Source organism: Nerophis lumbriciformis, linkage group LG23, assembly GCF_033978685.3.
Source record: "Nerophis lumbriciformis linkage group LG23, RoL_Nlum_v2.1, whole genome shotgun sequence".
NCBI classification, from domain to species: Eukaryota; Metazoa; Chordata; class Actinopteri; order Syngnathiformes; family Syngnathidae; genus Nerophis; species Nerophis lumbriciformis.
The window spans coordinates 31,990,733-32,004,755 of record NC_084570.2 but is presented as its reverse complement, the minus strand read 5'-3'; the positions used below and the strand labels follow the sequence as shown (position 1 = coordinate 32,004,755).

At 40.4% G+C, this 14,023-nt stretch overlaps 1 protein-coding gene across 2 annotated transcripts in view; it reads left to right on the top strand.

Annotated features, from left to right (window-relative positions):
- The window catches only part of st3gal8 (ST3 beta-galactoside alpha-2,3-sialyltransferase 8), a 62,434-nt gene extending 57,797 nt beyond the window's left edge, over positions 1-4,637 (top strand). For both annotated transcript variants that reach the window (XM_061984730.1, XM_061984731.2), the window contains one exon: positions 410-4,637. In XM_061984730.1, coding sequence (XP_061840714.1) covers positions 410-577 — 168 coding nt within the window. In that variant the 3' untranslated portion in view covers positions 578-4,637. The remainder of the gene's footprint in view (positions 1-409) is intronic.
- The last annotated feature ends 9,386 nt before the right edge of the window (positions 4,638-14,023 follow it).

Genomic DNA, 14,023 nt, shown 5'->3' with positions numbered 1-14,023 from the left:
GTGTGTAGTGTTTTAGTTCTTGTCTTGCGCTCTTGTTTTGTTGGTGTTTTCCTGTTGCAGTTTCATGTTTTCCTTTGAGTGCTATTCAAAATGCGGCCGTTCTCCCTTTTCTGTCTACAAACTGTCTTTTTGTAAGTAGTCTGTGTGTGTGCGCTGCCGAACATGCTCCTCTGCTCGTAAAACTAGCAATGTCACGATGTGACGACGCGCCGTCATGCCTATAAAAAAAAAAAAAGGGAAACCGGTACTTTTAACATAGTACCGTTTTTGATACATTAGTACCGCTATACTATACTAGTACCGGTATACCGTACAACCCTAGCTTGTATTGTACAGATGTGTCCTTCAAGAAGGTTGTTGATCATTATGAAGTTGTCCGTCAAGCAGGTTCTACAATGTGTGTTTGTAGGTGTCGGTGTTTGGTTACGGCGCAGACAAGCAGGGCAACTGGCACCACTACTGGGAGGAGAACCGCTACGCCGGAGCCTTCCGGAAGACCGGCGTCCACAGCGCCGACTTTGAGACTCAAGTGATCGAGCAGCTGGCCAAGGAGGGGAAGATCAGTCTGCACCTGTGAAGTCCGCCTGGACCCTCCAGCACACGCATTGACCGTCCTGCGAACACATGCGGACACGCAGCACTTCTGATGAAGAGGAAGCGCGACATCTCGTGAGCGTCCTCCGGCACTGAATAACCAAACCGGGGGCAGACGAGGGTCCGGACTGCTGGTCCGTCTTGTGACGACATCCACGTGCCTTCATGACGCCACTGGGGAGTCTGCAATTCTGCCTCACACCGTCCTGCAACCTCGAAAAAAGCCTTGCGCTGAGTGGGGAACAACCACAAACTTTAAAACAGTCCTTAATTGACACTGTTTAGGGATAACCTCTTTTTTTCCACTCCGAGCACTTTGTCTGAAGCAAATGGCCGCCATTTTGCTGCTTTATTGTGCCCGCTCACACTGCGTCTTCGGGTGCTTTCGCACGGAATTGCGAAAATTCCAATCGCACCTAAATGCCTCACAGCAAGCCATGTGACATCACTCTCTTTCTCCTATTGATCCAACGACTGGCGCGAGAATGTAAACAGGAAGATAGTGAGAGAGGCGACACAACACAGAGCCAAAATAGTTTGTAGGAGGTTGAATAATGAAGAGGACTTAAGTAATTCCGGCTACAATATGCCAGCAGATAGTGCTCTTTAAGGGGGGATTTTTTTGTATCCTCTCTCTTGAAGCGCTGCTTGAATGAACACGTGATAAACCGGAAAGAAACGCCTTGGGTAAGTCCTAGTTCTCTTTTTTTATACAAGTATCAGCATTTAGTTCAGGATTTGTTTTCCCAAGTTACTGAATCGACGACAAAAAATGTCTGGTTGCACTAAAATAACACGCCTTTACTATCGTCTTGACCACGTTTTGCCTTGTCACGTGATGTCAATGTTGGCCAGAAAAAAGCAGACGATTTCATCTGTGTTTTGCGTTAAATGTTATCATATCGTAATCACTAGTAGCTCGTAAAAAAACTACAAAGAAGCAAGTCAAGTCGTCCCCAGTGAGAACATTCATGACTAAAAATGACTGTTTGCTCTAAAATAACACATGATCGTGTTGACGTTTTGCCTTGTCACGTGATGTCAATGTTGGCCAACAAAAAAAAAGCAGACAATTTCATGTGTGTTTTGCCTTAAATAACGTTATCATATATTAATCATTAGTATCTCGTAAAAGCCCAACCACAAAGAAAAAAGTCAAGAAGACGTCCCCAGTGAGAACACTCATGACTAAAAATGACTGCTTGCTCTAAAATAACACATGGTCGTATTGACGTTTTGCCTTGTCACGTGATGTCAATGTTGGCCAACAAAACAAGCAGACGATTTCATGTGTTTTGCCTTAAAGAACGTTATCATATCTTAAATCACTACCAGCTCGTAAAAAGCCCAACTACAAAGAAGAAAGTCAATAAGATGTCCCCGGTGAGTACATTCATGACAAAAAAATGTCTGGTTGCACTAAAATAACACGCCTTTACTATCGTCTTGACCACGTTTTGCCTTGTCACGTGATGTCAATGTTGGCCAGAAAAAAGCAGACGATTTCATCTGTGTTTTGCGTTAAATGTTATCATATCGTAATCACTAGTAGCTCGTAAAAAAACTACAAAGAAGCAAGTCAAGTCGTCCCCAGTGAGAACATTCATGACTAAAAATGACTGTTTGCTCTAAAATAACACATGATCGTGTTGACGTTTTGCCTTGTCACGTGATGTCAATGTTGGCCAACAAAAAAAAAGCAGACAATTTCATGTGTGTTTTGCCTTAAATAACGTTATCATATATTAATCATTAGTATCTCGTAAAAGCCCAACCACAAAGAAAAAAGTCAAGAAGACGTCCCCAGTGAGAACACTCATGACTAAAAATGACTGCTTGCTCTAAAATAACACATGGTCGTATTGACGTTTTGCCTTGTCACGTGATGTCAATGTTGGCCAACAAAACAAGCAGACGATTTCATGTGTTTTGCCTTAAAGAACGTTATCATATCTTAAATCACTACCAGCTCGTAAAAAGCCCAACTACAAAGAAGAAAGTCAATAAGATGTCCCCGGTGAGTACATTCATGACAAAAAAATGTCTGGTTGCACTAAAATAACACGCCTTAACATGATCGTCTTGACCACGTTTTGCCTGTCACGTGATGTCAATGTTGGCCAACAAAAAAAGCAGACGATTTCATGTGTGTTTTGCGTAAAATAACGTTATCATATCGTAATCATTAGTATCTCGTAAAAGCCAAACTACAAAGAAAAAAGTCAAGTGAGAACATTCATGACTAAAAATGACTGTTTGCTCTAAAATAACACATGATCGTGTTGACGTTTTGCCTTGTCACGTGATGTCAATGTTGGCCAACAAAAAAAAGAAGACTATTTCATGTGTGTTTTGCGTTAAATAACGTTATCATATCTTAATCACTAGTAGCTTGTAAAAAAAACTACAATGAAGAAAGTCAAGAAGACGTCCCCAGTGAGAACACTCATGACTAAAAATGACTGCTTGCTCTAAAATAACACATGGTCGTATTGACGTTTTGCCTTGTCACGTGATGTCAATGTTGGCCAACAAAACATGCAGACGATTTCATGTGTTTTGCCTTAAAGAACGTTATCATATCTTAAATCACTACCAGCTCGTAAAAAGCCCAACTACAAAGAAGAAAGTCAATAAGATGTCCCCGGTGAGTACATTCATGACAAAAAAATGTCTGGTTGCACTAAAATAACACGCCTTAACATGATCGTCTTGACCACGTTTTGCCTGTCACGTGATGTCAATGTTGGCCAACAAAAAAAGCAGACGATTTCATGTGTGTTTTGCGTAAAATAACGTTATCATATCGTAATCATTAGTATCTCGTAAAAGCCAAACTACAAAGAAAAAAGTCAAGTGAGAACATTCATGACTAAAAATGACTGTTTGCTCTAAAATAACACATGATCGTGTTGACGTTTTGCCTTGTCACGTGATGTCAATGTTGGCCAACAAAAAAAAGAAGACTATTTCATGTGTGTTTTGCGTTAAATAACGTTATCATATCTTAATCACTAGTAGCTTGTAAAAAAAACTACAATGAAGAAAGTCAAGAAGACGTCCCCAGTGAGAACATTCATGACTAAAATGACTGTTTGCTCTAAAATAACACATGATTGTGTTGACGTTTTGCCTTGTCACATGATGTCAATGTTGGCCAACAAAAAAAGCAGACGGGCTCATGTATGTTTTGCCTTAAAGAACGTTATCATATCTTAAATCACTAGTAGCTCGTGAAAAAGCCCAACTACAAAGAAGAAAGTCAATAAGACATCCCCGGTGAGTACATTCATGACAAAAAATGTCTGGTTGCACTAAAATAACACGCCTTAACGTGATTGTCTTGACCACGTTTTGCCTGTCACGTGATGTCAATGTTGGCCAAAAAAAAAAAAAGCAGACAATTTCATGTGTTTTGCGTTAAATAATGTTATCATATCTTAATCACTAGTAGCTCGTAAAAAAAACTACAAAGAAGAAAGTCAAGAAGACGTCCCCAGTGGGTACATTCATGAGTCAGCGTGATTGCAGGGTGAGAGATGGCCGCCAGAGGGCGCCGAAGTAACCACTTCCTGTACTGTGAATGGAGAAATCCTCGTGCTGATTGTCAATCTTGAATTAAAATGTGTGCAAATGACAATGAAGGAAAATATGGACCAGTCAGGATTTTACTTTCAATGCATAGACTTTTACTTTCACACATCTATGTTGTAAAAGTCCTGTTTCTTTGTTTGAGGTCACAGGGAATAGGAAATAAATAATTCAAGTGCCATGGATACAATTATAGAGATACTCACAAAAGGTTAGTGCCGGATGATTTTAAAATGCACTTAGCTTGACGAGTAAACTTAATTCCTCAACTTTCGAATGCACATTTCCAACTGGTCGTTGTTGTAAAGTGTATACAAGCATTTTGTTTACAACCAAAACATGATGACATAACATACTGTAACTACCATAATACAGGAGAAACTCATAGGGTTAGCTTATACCAGCAATTAGATGTTCAAGGTGAAACTAATAAATGACATCATGAAACTCAAGATATTTCAATACTTTTAAAAAAAATATTATGTCAGACCCACTCGACATCCATTGCTTCATTGCTTTCGGTCTCCCCTAGAGGGAGGGGGGGGGGTTACCCACATATGCGGTCCTCTCCAAGGTTTCTCATAGTCATTCACATCGACGTCCCACTGGGGTGAGTTTTTCCTTGCCCGTATGTGGGCTTTGTACCGAGGATGTCGTTGTGGCTTGTGCAGCCCTTTGAGACACTTGTGATTTAGGGCTATATAAATAAAGATTGATTGATTGATGAATTTGGATGATTATGGTTCACAGTTTATGGAAACAGCCAATTGGAAATTTCATACATTTTTGGGTTCTCAAAAACGTTAATCCAGGGGTGTTAAACTCATTTTAGCTCATGGGCCGAATGGAGAAAAATCTGTGCAGACGTTGGCCGGACCATTAAAATCATGGCATTTAAAACTAAAAAAATAAAGACAAATTCAAATTGTTGTTTTTTTTTTGTCTTACTTTGTCCAAAAATAGAACAAACACATTCTGAAAATATTAAATAAAAATATAGAAAAAAATACCGGCAGCAGTAAAGTTTAGATCCATGAAGGAAAGAAGAAAGTGAATGAATGTTTATAACTTAATACATTTAAATATGCATAAAACTATGTTTTCTTTTGTATGATTGTTTTTTTATGAATTAAGTGATGTTTATGACAACCTTTTTCCAAAACACAATATAGAATGTGAGATATAACAGGATAATGCATACATTTATCATTTGTTTTTAAAACGTTTACAAAAAAGTGGGACCCTAAAAATTTGCTGTGGTGACCCCATATGTCTGACTTGATGGGGTCCCTGGGACACCGTTTTGAAAATTCCTAGCGCCAACACTGATGGAGTATTGGTGCGTGCGAAACAGCAGCAGGCGGCTGTGGTCTGCGGGCCGCTTCTAGTACTAATTAAATATCATCCCGGAGGCCATAGATCATTCATTAGTAGGCCCGCGGGCCTTGACTTTGATGCATAGGCCTTAATCCATCCATCCATCCACTTCCTACCGGTTATTCCCTTCGGGATTGCGGGGGGCGCTGGAGCCTATCTTAGCTACAATCGGGCGGAAGGCGGGGTACACCCTGGACAAGTCGGGCCTTAATCCCTTATCAAAATGATAACAAAGAAAAACTTGACAAATCTCACTTTGCATACAATGAGTTTATATCACATATTAACTTCACATTAGAAGTTAAATAGCTGAAATACATTTTTTTTTTACACGATATTCTTTATTTTTTTTTGGTACTTTCACCTGTGTATGTATAGAATCACATTTATTTTCTGTGTTGCCATAGTTCAATATTATTCATCAGTGATCAAAGATGTCTCATTTCAAATACACAATGTGATATTTTCTAATTGTGACCAACAAGATGCATTTTTTTTTTAGACAACATCATCATCATTAAAGTTAACATTTGTGCTGTAGGTCTATTCCTACTATTTTCTTCTTCTGATGTTTGTATCTAAAATGACCACTGGTGTGAAACCGCTTGGGATTAAAAAGGTTCTGTGCACAAATGACTTACTACTTGCATCCAGCAGAGGGAGCCACAGTTCACTGCATCCTGCCAACATAGTGTGTGTGTGCGTGTGCGTGTGTGTGTGTGTGTGTGCGCGTGCATTGGACATTCTTGTGTGTGAAAGGAATCTGGACATTGTCTAAACACATGACATTGTTAGCGTCCAATTGTGCCATAAAACAAGGCGAAAGCTGCACGTGCGTCCATAGAGGTCAAAGGTGGTGCCAGCGTGACCTGTTGTCACCTACCCACAGTCCTTTGCTGCACGGTTGCATCGTTACATCATCGTTACCAACTTTTTCCACCAAGTAGCACCTGAGAAAACACTAAGTACCACCGTAACGACCGTACGTCCTCTGTGTGGGTCTTCAGCTGCACACCTGGTCATGGAGACTGTTTAGCACACAACATGTGTTTGTAAACATCTAAAATGTCAACGCATATCATTTCTTTGTTTCTTCTTGTTAGAAACATACAGGATCTGACAGCTGTGGGCCTCTGCTCCTCCACTGCACTCTGAGAGGATGTTTACATGGTGTGTGTGTGTGTGTGTGTGTGTGTGTGTGTGTGTGTGTGTGTGTGTGTGTGTGTGTGTGTGAGTGTGTGTGTGTGTGTGTGTGTCATCTGGGTTGTGTAGAGTCCTGCATTCTTTCCATTACCCTCATCAAATCAATGTTCAACGCTCTTCTTCCATCGACTGTCTCTTAAAGTTGGTCCCTGTCCGAGTGTTTGTAACATCACACACACATTCTTGTATTTCTTACCATCTTGAGACCTCCAAAAAATGCCTAACTCTTTAGGACCACCCTTTCTAGGTATATAAATATTTTATTTACAACATTAATAATATATACAAATATATATATAAAAAAGGTAAGCTTTTAGTTCATTATTGTTTTTGAATTGTTTGTTTATAATTGTTTTTTTAATCTTCATTATTTACTTCAAGTTATTACAGTATGTCTCTATATACCAGAGGTGTCAAAGTCAAGGCCCAGGGGCCAGATTTGGCCCGCGCAATCATTTTATCTGGCTTGCAAACACCTACAAATATGTGTCAATAAAGTACTTCATATTTTCTCACTAAATGTAATTGTTTTTTTCATTTTGACAGAAAAAATGTATGTACTGCTTTAAATTGCATACATTTTAAACTTTAATAGTATTCATTATTGCAACAAATATTACAGTATATCATCATACTTTCCAAACATGTTTTTGTCTAAATAAAATACTTCACTTTACAGCAAACATCAAATTAATAAAAATGACAACACATTTTACATTGTTCTTTACAGCATATTACTGTAAATTGAAAAAACAACTGCTATTTTTTGCGTAAAAATTTTGCTGACTGAGCTGCCAGTTTTTGACTGTAAAATCTACGGTTGTTGTTTTTAACGGTGTATTACTGTAAATGGAAAGACAGTACATTTGTTTTTACGGCGAAAAACTGGCAGATAAGTTGCCAGAATAAATAAAGAACTTGTACTGCTTTTCCATGAACAATATCATGTTGTAAAAACCAATGTACATTTAACACAAAAATTCTGGCAACTAAGCTGCCAGATTTTTTCGTAAACCCCTGACAAAAAAACAGTGGTACTGTTTTTCCATTTACCGTAAAATGTAAAAAAAAATACTATATTTTACAGTAACATTTTGTAAATGTAAAGTTTTTACCGTAAAATGGACAGTCTACTTAAAACAATTTATATAATTAATAATGAAATCCAGAGGCAAATTCATACATTATTCACTGTTACAAGCGGCCCTCTGATGGCAGCCGTAACTGTGATGTGGCCCTCAATGAAAACCAGTTTGACATCCCTGCTCTATACATATTTATTTTTATTAATTTTGGCACAAGGGGGAACACTTGAAATGTTTACACACACTTGTTATTTCATATGTTGACCAGAGGGGGTGCACTTTTAAAACCGTCAATTTGAAAAATCCCTCCTTTTCGGGGCCACTCTAAATTTGTTAGATTTCACCACCAGGGGTGCAAATGAGACATTCTCCATTAGATGCAATGGTTTTTCGTATTGCGACCATGTCCTAACTTGTTCACACCTCCTCATATGGAAGCTACTTTTCCTTCTTGATGTCTCAAGAAGGGTAGAAATACAAGAACACACAAACAATGCACACATTAAAATACCTATGTTTGACCACTTTGTCATACACACTTCACACTAGGGTTGTCCCGATAGCAATACATCCAGTATTTCAATACTTTTCGGTACTTTTCTAAATAAACGAAAAATATTCATTATTGGCTTTATTTTAACAACAAATCTTAGGGTACATTAAACATATGTTTATTATTTAGCCCATAAATAAAATAGTGAACATACTAGACAACTCGTTTTTTAGTAGTAAGTAAACAAACTAAGGCTCCTAATTAGTCTGCTGACGTATGCAGTAACATATTGTGTCATTTATATTCTAATATTTTGTCAACATTATAAGGGACAAACTGTAAAAAAAATATTATTAATCTACTTGTTAATTTACTGTTAATATCTGCTTATTTTCTGTTTTAACATGTTCTATCTACACTTTTGTTAAAATGCAATAATCACTTATTCTTCTCTTCTTTGATACTTTACATTAGTTTTGGATGATACCACACATTTAGGTATCGATCCGATACCAAGTAGTTACAGGATCATACATTGGTCATATTCAAAGTCCTCATGTGTCCAGGGACGTATTTGCTGACTTTATAAACATAATATGAATTTTAAAAAAAGGAAAAAAGATTTTGTGACAATAAAAAATATCGTTGTAATCATAGTAGTATCGACTAAATACACTCTTGTACTTGGTAACAATACAGTGGATGTCAGGTGTAGATCCGCCCATGGCATTTGTTTACATTCAGTGGTGCTAGCTTGCTGTCAGCGGTGAGCTATCGTATCCTTCTACGGTGTGTAGTGAAGCATGTTTAGTTATTCCTCGACCTCCTGTGATAATGTACTTGTAAGAAACAAACTTTATTTGTCGCCATGGAGGCCAGGATTAGTGATTTAGAAGTAGCTAAAACACTGCAGACTGCAGATGGATGTTAGCTGCTAGCTGGCTAGCCATGTCTTAAAGCACCTCTTCCTGAGGGTGTTTCAGTGTTATAACTTCACCTTTATCTTTAGTTTTTACACCAAAATGCGTCCATTCTCCCTTTTCTGTCTACACACTGTGTCTGCTTGTAAGTACTCAGTGTGTGTGCGCTGCCGAACATGCTCCTCTGCTCGTAAAATTAGCAATGTCACGACCTGACGACGCACTGTCATGCCTGTAAAACAGAGTATAGTACCGTCTTTGATTCATTAGAACTGCTCTTTGCAGATGATGTGGTCCTGATGGCTTCATCTGGCCAGGATCTTCAGCTCTCACTGGATCAGTTCGCAGCTGAGTGTGAAGCGACTGAGATGAGAATCAGCACCTCCAAGTCCGAGTCCATGGTTCTCGCCCGGAAAAGGGTGCAGTGGCATCTCCGGGTTGGGGAGGAGATCTTGCCCCAAGTGGAGGAGTTCAAGTACCTCGGAGTCTTGTTCACGAGTGAGGGAAGAGTGGATCATGAGATCGACAGGCGGATCGGTGCGGCGTCTTCAGTAATGCGGACGCTGTATCGATCCGTTGTGGTGAAGAAGGAGCTGAGCCTTAAGGCAAAGCTCTCAATTTACCGGTCGATCTACGTTCCCATCCTCACCTATGGTCATGAGCTTTGGGTTATGACCGAAAGGACAAGATCAAGGGTACAAGCGGCCGAAATGAGCTTCTTCCTCCGGGTGGCGGGGCTCTCCCTTAGAGATAGGGTGAGAAGCTCTACCATCCGGGAGGAGCTCAAAGTAAAGCCGCTGTTCCTCCACATCGAGAGGAGCCAGATGAGGTGGTTCGGGCATCTGGTCAGGATGCCACTCGAACGCCTCCCCAGGGAGGTGTTTAGGGCACGTCCGACCGGTAGGAGGCCACGGGGAAGACCCAGGACACGTTGGGAAGACTATGTCTCCCGGCTGGCCTGGGAACGCCTCGGGATCCCCCGGGAGGAGCTGGACGAAGTGGCTGGGGAGAGGGAAGTCTGGACTTCCCTGCTTAGGCTGCTGCCCCCGCGACCCGACCTCGGATAAGCGGAAGAAGATGGATGGATGGATGGAACTGCGATACTATACTAGTACTGGTATACCGTACAACCCTACTTCACACACACCATAGTCTTGATAATTGACCTCCAAAGGACCACACAAATGTATTGGGCCTATTTGAACACCATTTTCTATTCCTATGGACCCCACAGGTGGAGCTGGATCGCACCGGGTGAGTCAAATGTCAGGTTTTTGGTCCCACCAGGATATTAAAGGTTTTTTTTCTGGCCTCAGACTGATCCCCCCCCAATAAAGTATTCTTCTTACTTTATTTATTTATTCTTCTTATTCTTCTAGACCTCCCCAATGCCGATGTACGCGTTAAAGCAGCAATATTCAATATCTTATAACATCTTGAAAACTTTTAGAAAAGGTAATAGTAACTGTTGGGTTGCCATGGTAACCCCAGATCAACAACTACAGCTAATAGTAAATGTGGGGTTGCCATGGTAACCCCAGATCATCAACTTCAGCTGTCTTTAGTTGTGTTGGACTGATAGCGCTAGTGAAGCATGTAGCATGTCCCCTATACAGGCTAGACCCCATCAATAACACAAGTCAAGTCTGGAACGAGTCCAAACTATATTGTAGTGTCAGCACCTCAGTCTGTCGCCGTGACGACGGCCAAGTAAACACCCTCCCAGGCTAAGTCCCTGGTTTGATGCTTTGCAGGAGCCGCAGGTGACAGTGACAACATCTGGAAGAAGTGAATCAACAGTAAAGAAAAAGTTTTTGTTAGGCTGCATCATGGTGATTAACTAAAACTGTAGTAGTCATGATCTACAATATAAACCTTGTTCTTTGGGATGTTCAAGGGTAACTGTATTGTTTTGCATGTGTGTCTATACGTGTGTGTGTGTGTGTGTGTGTGTGTATATATATGTGTGTGGGTGTATATGTATATATATATGTGTGTGTGTGTGTAGGTATATACTGTATATGTGTGGGTGTATATATATATATATATATATATATATATATATATATATATATATATATATATATGTACATGTCAGAGGTGTGGACTCGAGTCATGAATTTGATGACTTTAGACTCGACTTGACAAAATGTAAAAAAAACTTGCAACTCGACTTGTACTTTAACATCAATGACTTGTGACTTCACTTGGACTTGAGCCTTTTGACTTGACATGACTTGCTACTTTCCCCAAAACCCAACAATTAAAAAGGTATTCAGGAGCGCTCCATATCTTCCAATGTGTACGTGTGTGTGTCTGTCAGCGTGTGCTGTCTGTCAGTACAATAGCCAATCAAATTAGATCCATGTTGTTTTCGTCCCACAGCGTTCATCCAATCAAATTGCAGAACAACCAACGAAGAATAGCTCTCAAACCACGCGCCAGTGAGGAAAAATGACGCCAAAGATACTTTCGTTCGGGTATTAAAACTACGACTTGGTCAACAAAAAACGAATTGCAGTATGCTAAACATGCAGTTCGAATATTACAGACGGAGACGCAATAACTTCCAACTTCGTTCGACATTTGAAGTTGCACACAGAACGGTAAGTTTTGAATGTAAGCTAACGTTTATTGGCTAAGTAACGTGACTTTTATTTGCTGTGTAGTTAAATCAGTGAGGCTGTAAACTAAATGTTAACGTTATAATCACAGACATCTTATAAGTAGACACAGCATCGAGCGCTACTGCCTACTGGCGCTGACGAGATGCGGGGCCGCCATCTTGGAGTGGTGATCCGCTCCACTCAGTGCAATTCATTTGGCAGGAGCAATGAACTGTCAGTGCATTTAATTAATTTTACCTCACTGAATACCACTGATTTTCACGCGCTTTTTTGTCATACGTGTAACTATGATAAAGGACACATGTTTTGGCGTGTTTTATTATTCATAGTTTGCTTAACAGTAATAGAATATTCTTATACTTTCATCATGGCGCCGATCACGGCTGACTCTGTGCTCTCGTGCGCTCTGTTTTGTTTGTTTCTGTGGGTAAATAGTGTGTCCGCGTGCTCTTACACCCCCGAAGAGCTACTGAACATCAGATCAATCACCCCTACAGACTTATTACCGGTCATTTTAGCATCAGCTGCGGATTTGGTCCATTATTTGATCAAAAGAGGGAAACCGAACCGAAGAGGAACGAGAGCGGGACCGTCTGTCTACGCCAGACCTAGGCACTCGGCGGCCCGCGGGCCACCTCCGACTCTTTGTGTGTCCCTGTCCGGCCCGCGTGAGGCCAATCATAAATTACAAAATAAGTTTAAAAAAGTATCTATGTCGAGTGAGCAATACAACGGTTTTTGTTTTGAAAAGCGTTATTTGTATTACTTCCGTGTGGACGTATGCTCATGCGCGATTGTGAGTGAATGTGAACAGCGGCAATCACAAATTACAAAATAAATTTAAAAAAACATCTATGTTGTGCGTGCAATACAACTGTGCTGCTTTTATTTTGAAAAGTGTTATTTATGGGCGTATGTCCGTGTGTAACCTGTGAGTGAAGATGCACAGCGACAAGTGATGCCCGGTTATCCCCGAGACGCTAAAAAGAGAAAAGTTGATGACGAATGCTGTGTTTCCAACAAGACATGGACTGCCAAGTATTTCTTTACATTAATTAAAGGTAAAGCCGTGTGCTTAATTTGTGGTACACAGGTTGCTGTGTTTAAAGAATATAATTTGAATCGCCACTACACGACGAAGCACGAGGAAAAATACCGTAATCTGTCTGATGAAGAGCGCGCAAGGCAGGCTGAGGCGTTGATGGTAAAACTACAAACCCAACAAGGACTTTTTGCCAAATTACACCCACCCACAGATGTAGCCATCAGGACAAGTTTCGTCATTTCTCACAAAATCGCCAGAAAAAGTAAGGCGTTTTCTGATGGAGAGTTTATTAAGGAGTGCTTATTAGACTCTGTTGCGCTGATATGCCCGGAGAAGAGGGGCGCATTTGAGAACGTGTCACTCTCCCGACGCACTGTAACGAGGCGGGTTGGGGCCATCGCTGGAAACTTAGAGCTTCAGCTGAAGAACAGAACGGCCGACTTTGACTGTTTTTCGCTGGCTTTGGATGAGAGCTGCGATGTACGTAACACCGCCCAGCTTCTCATCTTTTTACGTGGGATAACTGCTGACTTTCAAATCACGGAGGAGCTGGCAGCCATGCAGTCAATTAAAGGGACAATCACAGGTAATGACTTGTTCACATAGGTAAATGCGTGTTTGGACATGTTAGGACTGAAATGGGACAAGCTGGCAGGTGTGACAACAGATGGTTGTCCAAATCTGACAGGGAAAAATGTTGGACTTTTGGAGAGGATGCAGGATAAAGTGACAGAAATTGACATTTTTGCATTGTATTATACATCAGGAAGTGTTGTGTAAGACATTGTTAAACATAAAACCATCAAAAGCAATCTGCTCTTGTATAAAGTTAAGTTAGGTTAAATGAAATTATTATTATTATTATTTATCTTACGGTATATCAAAAATAATTTGAGCAAAATGTTATTGAAATATTGTCAGTGTGGCCCTCCAGCAGTGCTCAGGTTGCTCATGCGGCCCCTGGTAAAAATTGATTGCCCACCCCTGGTCTACGCGGACGAGGATTATGCACACCCTTACCTGGCATCTTTCTCTCCAACGTCCGCTCACTTGCCAACAAGATGGACGAGCTAGCGTTGTTGATGAGA